Here is a 12,121-nt window from a genome sequence, read left to right as displayed (position 1 = left end):
TATAGAAATCACTTTTCCACAAGAAATAGGTGTTCTTTAGACAGTGTTGAGCTATATCATCATCACACCTGATGATGATTGCTTGTGTTGCAATCGAAACGTCGTGATAATTTTTTTGTTTTATTTTTATTATTTCCCTTCTACGTGACTTTACCGAAAGAACCAATAATAGGAATCCCTACAGTCACGAAAGCTTTAAATCGAAATTTAAGTGTTGAGCTATTCGTGGGATATCTGTGGCTAAACTTGCGTTCGCTACTCGAGTATAGAGTAATTGACTCATTGACCGGAACCCTTATGAACAGAGAAGTAGCATCGAAACTTTTGAGAATATCATTCGGGTTAAGCTTAATATCTTCAATTGTTTTTACGAGATGTTCTTCGTTTTTAATGAACGAAGAGGTCCTACCGATGTAGAGCTTGTATATGTTTTGTTACGCGAAAGCCTACGCGTTAAACTGACGGTGTAGGCCTCGCTTTTCTTGTCCTGTAATGTTGAAGGGTTTTGGATTATAAGTTCATTTGGAAAATTATTCAAAAGTGGAATCGTTTTCCCCAATTAGTTTTTTGTTCTCAACAATTGTGGCAGGGGGGGGGGGGGGGAATTAGTAGCAGTGTGAATATTAAAAGGTAAAAATCCTTCACAAGCTTTGTCATACTCTGAGAAATGTATTTTACCAGCTCGCAGGTGGTTAAGCAGCCTTTTAATCTTGAGTTTGTCTTCTAAACATTATTATTATTATTTGAATTCTTCGGCTCTTGAACTTCTCCATGTAACCCACATGATAGTGAAAGCACGTCGGTATCTACGAATCCACTCCAGACTAAACTTTCTTGACAGTCAAGCTGCTCACTCATGAGTAGATGGTGTAACAAGTACAGAACAAGTTTTATGCATTGTTAGCTTTGGGCATTTATGCAATTTCAGCCTGTATTTTAAACACTATAAAGATGATGTTCATTATTTGAAGTAAGTGGCTTTTTCACTTGGGCTTAGTATGTCAACCAATTTGCTCTTTAATTCGGATAGATATAACTTGTTTCCCTTGATATGCAAATATAATTATTCGGTGCCAGACACTCCGACTGATTTTCACTTTTTCATCCACTGATGGTGCGCATCCATTTTCACGTCTGACAAATCATTGAAAAAAATCTTATTTAGTCATATTTGATTAAAGCTTTAGATGATTACTTTAAAAATTACTCCCCACATGTATGATGAGGATTATTTTTTAATTGTTTACTGTGACATCGCCTAATTTGTGCAACTGCCACCCCCCCCCCCCTTTCTTAGTGGATGTGCCTTTAGTAACAGAGTCTTATAAGTCTTATCAGCCCATTAAATTATTATCATTTATTCTAGATTTGAAGCTTTCGTGACTGCAAGGATTCATATTCTTAGGTTTTTTCGGTAAAGTCACGTAGGTAAAACATTAAAATTAATAAAAGTAAAATAAAATAAAAATCACGACGTTTCGGAGGCAACACAAGCTTCCGTCTTCAGGTGGAACCGTCACAGCCACGACAGCTGTATTTACTTGATTACTTGATACAGCTGACGTGGCTGTGACGGTTCCACCTGAAGACGGAAGCTTGTGTTGCCTCCGAAACGTCGTGATTTTTATTTTATTTTACTTTTATTAATTTTAATGTTTTTTACCTACGTGACTTTACCGAAAAAACCTAAGAATATTATCATTTACAGTCCTTTGTCAGTCCACTGCTGAATGAAGTCTTCCACGTAACATAATTTGCCTCCTCCCCCCCCCCCACGTACGATTCCCACTTGTTTAGTCGCAGCTTGGAATTGAACTCGGCTGGGTTCATAGGGCTGTCGGCAAAACCATTGAGCGAATTCGTCACCCATGAGCCAAATAGTTTATCATTTGTGTGCGTGTATATATATGTAGCCGTTGGCGTGCTGCGCTATGAATCTTCGTTCGATCCCCTCTCATCCGTGACGATTGCTGTATCTGAACCGGTGCTGGGCCTCCCCTAGGTCGACTCGGCCTCAAATGAATGCCTGTTGCGATGTGTAAGCATCGCCACTGGGGTGACAGTGGCTGCGCATGGTGTTGGCCACACCACCCCCTCGTGTGCCGTTACGACTTTGATAGGTGTCGCTATAACAGCACTTGCCCCCAACAGTCTGATAAGACGAAACGGGGGATGTTTGTTTTTTGTGTATATACATAATGTGCTGTTTGGTAACAAGCCACTCAATGTGAGGATTTACCAGACTTGTGTTGATTGATCGGCAGAGGCGCTTCAGCGCCAGCTGTTGGTCACGTGTGCTATGGCAGGGAGTTTGGCTGGGCTTAGGAAGGTTCTCTGCAAACTCGATAGAGGGCATCATTTGCATGCAAGAGTATATTTCATTCCGTTTATTTGACTATTAAGGGGCCATCCATTTAGTACGTATGCATGGAGGGGGGAGGGGGGTTAACCCAAATGCGTACGCTTGCGTATGGGGGTCTACTGACAATGTACGTACGCATAGGAAACGTGGGGGGGGGGGGGGTGAAGCCTCGATAATAATTTGTATACATTGGCCTTCAAATGAGCCACAGTTCAGTTTCTTCAGCTGTCAGACAAGAAGTTGGACTGTGGGAGAGGTGTCACTTGTGTGCCACCGTGCCCCTGACTGCAGCTATCACGCAGCTCGGCAAAATAAGTGGCCAAGGTACGCAACTTAATTCTTTAATGCAGCCGGCGGTGGACTATCTGTTTTCTTAAACACGTTAATATTATTAATCCTTGATCGTTTCTGCGTGGATTAAATATCGGCCGTTCTATAGGATTGGGGGGGGTGCGTAAAGTGTACGTACACAGGTGGGATAAAAAGTTTGTGCGTACAGGGAGTGGGGGAGGGGTCAAGTTTTGACAAATTTTTGCGTACCAACTAAATGGATGGCCCCTAATGGCAGTGCAGTACATCAATATTGTTGCATAAACAAAACAAGGCAATACGAAACATGCATTTTTTTACTTGGAAAACGAATGCATTGAACAGTGATGTATTAACATTCTATCAATCATCACCCAGTGGCCCAAACTGTTTCTTCTCAACTTTTAATGCAAGATCACACAGCAAACGTATGACATATCTTGTGTAAGGTACGAGTAATATAATAAAAGTGTAAAACAAGCAGCATGTACTATATGCACAACATTCTGTCAATCCTATTACAGGCATGGGTTAGTTAGCCATGGCATGGATCAGTGGTGCTTAACCTGGGGTGCACGCAAACCCGGCGGGTGTGAGATGCCCCTTTTCTTGGGGGTGCCAGGAGTTTTTAAAGGGAGATCATCGAAACAAATTAAGCACGTAAGTCCAACAACTTTTCGATTTAAAGCTTTCGTGACTGCAGGGATTCATAATCTTGGTTCTTTCGGTAAAGTCACGTTAGAAGGGAAATAATAAAATAATAAAATGTAAACAATAAAATTATCACGACGTTTCGATTGCAACACAAGCAACACATGGTTGCTTGTGTTGCAACACAAGCAACACATGGTTGCTTGTGGTGCAATCGAAAGAACCAAGAATACAACTACTTAGTTTCATCAATCCAATGTGTTAACATACACTTTTTAACGCTTGAGAACCAATGGGGCGCAAGGCTGCTGTAAAGGTTAAGAACCACTGCCGCCGAGGTAGCCAATAGGGCCCTTTTTAAGCTATTGGAGTTCATAATTCGGTGCAAATGCCCATTCCACTTCTCGCCCTCGTATTTCAATGCTCTATTTGAGATGTAATACTTTTTGACGTACAATCATTTAAAAATGCACACTAACACTACGCTATACAAACGAGCTTCATGTCTCCATGTAAAAACGATTGATCTTGGTTCTAGTATATTTAAAAATTTGCTCTTGTAAAATCGGCTAACAAATATGAAATGTCATGCCTCAACTGTAGGTGGCACACACAGATAAACGTTCAAAGACCACCATTTTATATGTTTTTATAAACCTTTCTCTGTTATTTATATAATATACTTGTTTAAATAGCTTTCAGATATGGTAAACTTAACTCACACTTATTGTGCCTCTTATAAAACACAACACTCTTCAACAATTTATTGCATTAAGGTACATAACAGCTCGGAAAATATATATTTCTAAAGCCATACCATACAGGATTGTCATAATACATTGTATAATACTTATAAATTGCAGCGAAGTAAAAAAAAACGATTTTCACACTCAAAGGTGGGTGGTGTCCATCTCATTTATAGAGCTAAACCACTAGCGGAAATTCCATAGTGTTATGATGAGGCCAAGGATATGCATATGATAACCACTGTTGACTACCATCAAATGGTACTTATTTTAATGACCCTTGACTGGGATTTCAATTATTTGAATTAATTTCGTCTTTGTCTACAATTTTTGTTCACTTTGTGCTGTCAGTATAATGTCATGAGATGGAAAAAACAAGATATCCAGTCTGAATTCACTGAGCACAGCGTTGTTATCACCTTGTGCTAGAGAGCAGTCCATGCAAGCAGATGTCACTGAACCGTTTCCGAGATTCCTTCTAACACTGGGGGGCAGCACTTTCCCACCCATCCTGTTGCAGAGGTAACGGTTAGTCACCTGACAGTCAAGCCCTATATTTTTAGTTCTCAGAGCTGGTAGTTATCCCAATGAAGTGCCAAACCGAATGTAATATGATGGGGTGTTTTGTCTAATCATTGTTCACCAGGCTAATATTTTTATCGCACTTAACTATACATTTCGGTTTGTTGGCATCGTGTTTAGAGATGTCATTTATATTCAAAACTTCTTCACAGTTGCAGAAGGGGTCATCACAACACTACTGACGTTCCTTAACTATGCCTCCCTTAAGCATACTAGGGGAACAACTTTTATTTAACCTACAAAGACGGTTCATCACATAACAAATCAAACTCTATTCTGTCAATTCAAATGTAATCCTGGATAACTCGATTTGAACCCATTATCTCACTGGTGCTCTTATATGGCATGATTTCCAGAACCACTGAATCCCCAATCACGATTTGATCTCGCCGCCTTCCAATGTAGAGCTGAACGCCTTTTACACAACGGCAAAACAATAAAACATCGTGAAAATGCCATCAATTTATATGGACATAATTTTAAACCCCTGTAAGATATGTTTATGAGTGACGTAGAGGTAATTGTTTACGACTTAATTCCATGGTTAATCACAGTTTTCTTTTTAAAAAAATTATTCTATGTAGCATTATGGATTGGTGAGGACGTATTACCTTGATCTGCACATGTATGAAAGTTGCAGTGAAAAAATATTTAAGTGCATTAAATTGCATTCACCGACTAAACATCGAAATATTGTTTCCGAGAATAACATTCAGAAAAGTGTATTGAATAATAAAATATTAGCGGTGCATGCTTCATCTCTCATAGCATCCAGTTGTATTGGGACCGATCACCACCTTAGTCCAATCCTGAGCTATTTGATTACATGTCTATGTTTTCTCACAAATGATCACTTGGCAAGAACATCCATTCCCAGTGGTACGTACGATGATACGTCAACACGAGCCCCCAATGGTGAGCACTGTTGTGGTGCTGAAGGTGAGGCCCCCCCCCACCCTCCCCCTTTGTTGAATTACAAAGTGGTGAATGTGATTACATTTATCAGTCAAAAGAGCGTTTTTGCAATTGTTAATAGGATTAACAGTAATCTTCAATCTTACAATTTTGAGCCCCTTATCAAGCACCGAGGTGGCAGGGTTTAAGCAGAATGCGCTAAACACCGTGCCACCATTCTCCCCAATTATTCATTTTGACCGATAAATGTAATATGCATTATTTCGTACCAAACAAAGATTACAATGTCATATCAAACTGAAAAACTAAATTAACCTCCGGATTGGACAATTCAATTCAGGATATTGTAATTCGAGAGGATGCCTAAGCATCACGACACCGGTGGTGTTTGGGAGCTACTTTTAATGGTCCAGCAGCCTAATTGGTCAATCCGGGTTGTGACCCAATCTTGGGTGGGTCACAACCCGATACAATACACGAAGTTCGATGCACGATCTGATTGGCTGACGAGATCCAAACCGACCGTACATTGCATCCTGTCAGCTACATTGTTACTATGCTCCGTATTTGATATTTGTAACTGATGTGTTGCTCTCGGCATCGGAAGCTTGCGATGACCGTGTAAAACTGGGCTGCCTGGTCCGCCTTCGCTGCTTCTGACTGATCAATCTGACTTCGCTGAGTAGCCGCACGAAATCATTTTTGAACTTGATGCCGATGAATGCATAGAGGAATGGGTTGAGGCAGCAGTGGCTGAAGGCAATGCCCTCTGCAGCTTGCTTGGCATACATTAAGCTTGTTTGAGCCTCGCATGTCATCGCATCATTGTATCCCAGGTACGCCTCTATGAACATGATGACATTGAAGGGCAGCCAGCAGAAGAAGAAAGCCAACACCACCGCCAGAATTACGTAAAATGCCTTTAACTTTTTGTAGTTTTTGGTATGCATGAGGGTAATTGTTATGCTGGAATAGCACGAGAGCATGATTATAAATGGTATCAAGAAACCAAAGATGTTTTGAACAATTGCCAGTCCCAATTTCCAGTCAAGAATGTTGCTGTCAATGTTGTGTCCGCAAGTTATTGTAATTCCATCATCAAAGGATTGGGCTTGACATAAAACGATATCAAAAATGCTCAAGGAAGATGCAAATCCCCACACAAATGCACATATATATTTCACATTCTGCAGCCTCCTTATTTTGTTGAACTTTGTGGCAAGGACCACGGCATTAAAACGGTCAATGCTCATGCACACCAGGAGAAAAATCCCGCTGTAAAAATTAACACTGTAAAAAGCGGTGACGAGTTTGCACATGATGTTACCAAAAATCCACGTGCCATTGGCCGATTCATGAGCCCAGAATGGCATTGTCGCTGCAAAGATTAGATCGGCAATGGCCAGATTTAAAAGGTAAAAATTGGTTACTTCTTTGTATCTCTTGTACTTGACTAATATCAGTATAACTAATGCATTGCCTATGAAAGCCAGGATGAAAACAATTGAATAGATGATTGGTAGAAGTGTCTTGCTGAGCTCCTCTGCATCAAAATTACATGAAGTTCCACTTCTTCCCGATGCGTAATCCGATCCATTATCTTCAGTGGACATATATTCAGTCGTCACCGTGAGCATATCGTCAGTGGTTGACTGTGTGACGTCACCCTTTAAAAGATAACAACATGGAATGGTTATTTCTAGAACAACTGTAATATTTATGAAATAATAAATTTTCCCAATAGTAACAACATTTTTTAAACATAAGTAATGTCCTTAGAGGCTAATCATGCTTTCAAGCAGTTTCAGTAAATACATTTATCATCCTTGGGTATATTGCAAGTATTTATACAGCACTCTGAACGAGGACTGATGTTAAATATAGCGCAAGCTCTTATCCGGCACTTTACCATCCGGAATGCTCTATTTACCGGCATTTGTCATAGACAGAAATTCAAATCTTCCTTCATTTGTGCAGAAAGATACTGACGGTCGTTCGGTATCCTTGCTGTGCCTCTCATAGCTCCGTTGTTGTTTACGGGAGCTTCAGGTTCGCTTCTGAGTGGTAAGCCAAGTGGCAGTCTGCACATTACAGTATTATACAACTGTATACTACTCTAAACGGCCCCGCTGATTCTCTACAATAATCCGAGAATGCTCTAGAACTGACCTTTTTAAAAGAGTATAATTTCTTATATCGTAGTTAAAATGTCGGCTCAGATTCTTTCTTGAAAAGTTTTGTGTACTTGGAATATTGATGAGCTGTAAGTGTAACTCTCAGATAACCGGCTTATTTTATTAACCGGCACCCCGCCCCCCCCCCCCCATTTCGGATGGATTCCAGATAACAGAGCTTTTGCTGGACAGTATATAATGCTTAGTTTCATATAGCATCGTCGTTCACACAAATTGCATCTCACAATTGCTTCAGGACCACACAAACTGGAGGGGAACGAGATGGTGAGCTGGCGCCAACAATCGCCAAAGCTCTGCAGTCCACTATATATCAAGATATTATCGGCCAATTCATCTACCTGATAATTACGAAAAATACCTTTATAGCTCATCGATTCCTGTATAAATAAATATTTTGATTCTCTGATATTTATATGCATGTGGGAGGAAACCAGAGCACCCGGAGAGAATCTGTGGCGTGTGGGGCGGCAACCTCTCATCCCATACAGAAGGGACAAATTGTATTAGTCTGCACTTTGCTGTGCTCCATTCTTTTGGCAAGCCAGGGTATGGCACCTCACCTCGACGCCCATGGTAAAGTAACCACCAACCCTTGCCTCCACAGTGCTGGATTAGAGGTGTGCGCACTTCCAGTGCCAGGCTACGTGGTGATGTGTTTTCAATGGCAACACTTGAGAGACAATAGATACGGAATGAGTGATTCATCCTATTTATATATTTCAATAGGAATAAAAGTCACTTTTTTAATGGGAACGTACTGCTATTCTGCCACATGAGTCCCTTTTTGAAATGTATACAACAAAAGGCCCAATTCGCATCTTGATGAAAAGGCTGAAACACCTCGCCTTGGCGATTTGAATCATTGTTTGCTGATGAAGACCTTGGCACATTTTTCAGGGGAGAAAACACTGCACAAACAACTTTAGACGTTAAGCCAGAAATGCCGCTTGTTAGCTGCATCATTGAAACAGTTAATTTATAAGCTGACATTTCTCATCGGCGTTTAAAAACCCACAATGTATGCAAGATCACAATTCACTATTCCATTTGCCTCTTGTAAAATGCTCCAGATGTGTGGATCATGTCGGAGGATTAGTGTGAGATGAATGTGGGACGCGTGAAAGATGAGTCTGAGCATAAACGACTTTATAATTTGCAGTTTAGATACATGTGGCAATCATGATTTTAGCAGTATGTTGATTAGCTGTAATGCAGTAACTTAGCTTTAATGATTTCACCGATCTTCGTCAATACAGCAGTACATCTTCAGTATTATGTGCGTGTAAAAATAATGTGCAGTAACAAAAATAATCACCCCCATTGCAGTCTCCGATCGCCGTTAAATCTTCAAAATCTCTTCTGCAGTCTTGTACCGCCAGTTGGCATCTGCAAGAGTATCATATCGTGCCACTATTATATGGTGTGTTTAAATACAGCTGTCCAAATAATTACCAGAGCATGTATATCCATGCCGTGACGGTGCCGTGATGCTAAACACATTTCATCATTCATTTTCATTGGTCGTAGTAAAGACTGTCATTGGCAAATCTGAATTGGGTAACATTTTCTCCAATTGTAGTTATGCTTTTGTATCTCCAATTCACTGGACACGATTGAACTTTATAAAGAAGGCAGAACATTGTCTATAGATAATTATGAGCAAGATAAACAACATGTACAGCAAGTTTTTATAAGAATTTGAGATATTTATCAGAGGGACACTACTGGAAAATGTCAGTGTGTATACCTGTGCTAAGCAATGAAGACGGATCGCCACCAAACGATTAAATAGAGAGGCACGAGATAGCAGTGCTTTTGGAAAACTGAACTTAATAATAGTAAGCAACATACAAGTGGGCCTGAAGAAGAACGTTTAATTGACAAATGAAAGCTTTGATGTCTGCACATAAGCGTATAGTGGTGCGTGTTTGGAATGCACCGACAGATTGGAAGAGGAACACCTGGGGATTAAAGAACATACGCAAAGTTAAAGATAATATAGTTAGTTCTTTCGGTAAAGTCACGTAGAAGGGAAATAATAAAATAATAGAAAAAAAATTATTGTTTTATATTTAGCTTTAAATAAAAAGATAATATAGTTAACTATGAGAACTGGTAAGTGGCTTGGGCACAGCATGTTTTCAGAAGGGATGATGGTTGGTGGTCAAGGCTGACGGTGGAATGGTGTCTATCGCAGAGAAGATAGAAAAAGGTACATTCCAACATGATGGAGAAATTAGATCTGCTCATGTGCATGTACTCGATTGATTGTTACATTGCAGGACCGTGAAAGATGACAACATCTTGGGGAGATCTTAATCCAGCAGTGGATTGATCATGGATGGTGGTGATGCAATGAATCCCAAAACGTTAGTCCCACAATTGGTTGTTAAACTTTTGACCTCAATCCTGTGGTAGAAAGTGACTTACTCAGAATTGTGATTCAAGTTCTCCAGAACAAATTCAGCTGCGTTTCAAAGTCATATATGGTAATGTGGCAGCCTTGGACATTCATTACTCACTGTTTAACTCGCTGTGATGCAGTGGAATATCCGCACACTTACTGTGGCAATTTATTATTAGCTTTGCTTATCGCATATGATGTGGTTCATCAAGAAAGACGTACATTTAACTTTTGTAAAAAATATACCAGATGTTAGCTGAATAATTTGTAAATGTTTATACTGTAGAAGTTCCATGAAAATGTGAAACTTAACAAATACATAGGAACATTTATGTAAGAAGACACTTTTGGGCATGAAGCTACAGCTAAATATGTAACAGGATAAAATATTCTTTGTTAAATTCACTTATTACTATGCTTATTTATCCATAGAAACCTCAGTCTCACGACTCATTTCCCAGAGGGTTCTGGCAAGTTTTCACAGTTCAGAATTCCCTCGTTATTCACGAACTTGCTGTCCACGATTTTTGGCTCTCCGTGAATCGCATTTGGAACTCGACACGACTGCATCGAGAAAGAGAACATGATGAGAGAGATGGAGAAATAACTTATCGAAGCTTTCAGAGGCATCTGCGGACGTTTGCGCGTGTACGATATTCGTAGAGCCGATGTCGTTATCCACGAAATTTCATATTCCACGAGCATCTCCGGAACATATTTCTCGCGAATAACGAGGGAATACTGCAATGCCAATCAAGTGTATCTCGCACTTTTCGAATATGGACCATTACGCTGGCATGATGGGATCTTTCATCTTCTTGGTTCTTTTGGTAAAGTCACGTAGAAGGGAAATAATAAAAATAAAACATAATAAAATAATTCTCACGACGTTTCGGCCACAACGCAAGCAGCCGTCCTCAGGTGAAGAACAGGTCTGTCGGAAAGAGAGTGTCTGACACTGTCTTTCCGACAGACCTGTTCTTCAGTGTCTGACACTGTCTTTCCGACAGACCTGTTCTTCACCTTAGGACGGCTGCTTGCGTTGTGGCCGAAACGTCATGAGAATTATTTTATTATGTTTTATTACTTTATTACTTCTCTTCTACGTGACTTTACCGAAAGAACCAAGAAGATGAATCCCTGCAGTCACGAAAGCTTTAAATCGAAAAATGATGGGATCTCTTTAATCTGCGCCGTGAAGCCGGCGGCGCACCTCGTATTTTTAGGCTCGATGCAACCGCATTCATGACCACAACGGCTCTTGGATTCGAAGCGTCAACCTGCACAGCGAGAGCAAGCAGGGGACGCGTGCCACCGTTGGCCATGTAACCACCTGGGCTGCCGTTAATATAACAATATACTCGTTTTTATAAAGCGCCTTTAAAATTGGTAATCTCAAAGTGCCGTACATCCAGAGGTGTACACTTTTTTACCCCGACTGATATTACATTTAGTCATTCGCGACGTGCCACTCTGGGTTTTACTGCACATCTCAACAGATCCGGTAAAAAGTCAAATTCCTCCCCCAAAAATGTAAATACTGTAATTTCCACATACATTTTATTTACATTGAATTATGCAAAAGTTACATTGAATTCATCCTTGTAGATGTTTAGTATTGGGGTTAAGGCAAGGTTACTTTAATTTCTATATCCCTGTATCAATGTTTTATTGTATTAAGCTTACAATGCACGCAGTAATTATCACATTTCAAATGTTTATCAATCACAATAAAGCATCATCCTTTTCATCAAAATCTTACCAGTAATTGGCCAAGTTTTCAACACCTTTTGCCTTGGGCAGTCTTTCCATGAAAAGACGTGTTTCCCACGGTGCAGGCTGGCTTTTTAAATGATCTGGGAGGGTCTTAGGCAGGATGCACAATGCAAGCAGTACCAAATTGTTGGTTTATCAGCAGGAACCTGTGGCACTCAGTTCTCTATCTAGCCACAGCAGA

The 12,121-nt window shown here is 40.2% G+C and overlaps 2 protein-coding genes across 9 annotated transcripts in view; one reads left to right on the top strand and one right to left on the bottom strand.

Moving 5' to 3' along the window:
* The window catches only part of FYCO1 (FYVE and coiled-coil domain autophagy adaptor 1), a 55,498-nt gene that overhangs the window by 28,945 nt on the left and 14,432 nt on the right, over positions 1–12,121 (top strand). The window lies entirely within an intron of this gene.
* On the bottom strand, positions 3,060–12,034 carry LOC144721026 (C-X-C chemokine receptor type 2-like). 3 transcript variants are annotated; one of them, XM_078598313.1, is made up of 4 exons: positions 11,927–11,997; positions 10,601–10,728; positions 9,076–9,146; positions 3,060–7,232 (listed from the first exon to the last, which is right to left on the bottom strand). In XM_078598313.1, exons 3-4 carry the CDS (start codon positions 9,079–9,081, stop codon positions 6,120–6,122), a joined length of 1,119 nt encoding a protein of 372 aa, XP_078454439.1. In that variant the 5' UTR covers positions 9,082–9,146; positions 10,601–10,728; positions 11,927–11,997; the 3' UTR covers positions 3,060–6,119. The 3 variants fall into 3 exon arrangements, with proteins under 3 accessions (XP_078454439.1, XP_078454438.1, XP_078454440.1); XM_078598312.1 differs by lacking the exon at positions 10,601–10,728 and having other exon boundaries at positions 11,927–12,034; XM_078598314.1 differs by lacking the exons at positions 10,601–10,728; positions 11,927–11,997 and adding an exon at positions 11,378–11,920.

This window comes from Lampetra planeri, chromosome 10, assembly GCF_965212315.1.
Source record: "Lampetra planeri chromosome 10, kcLamPlan1.2.h2, whole genome shotgun sequence".
NCBI lineage: Eukaryota > Metazoa > Chordata > Hyperoartia > Petromyzontiformes > Petromyzontidae > Lampetra > Lampetra planeri.
Note: the sequence above shows the minus strand (reverse complement) of the source record. Positions and strands in the feature narration are given on the sequence as shown.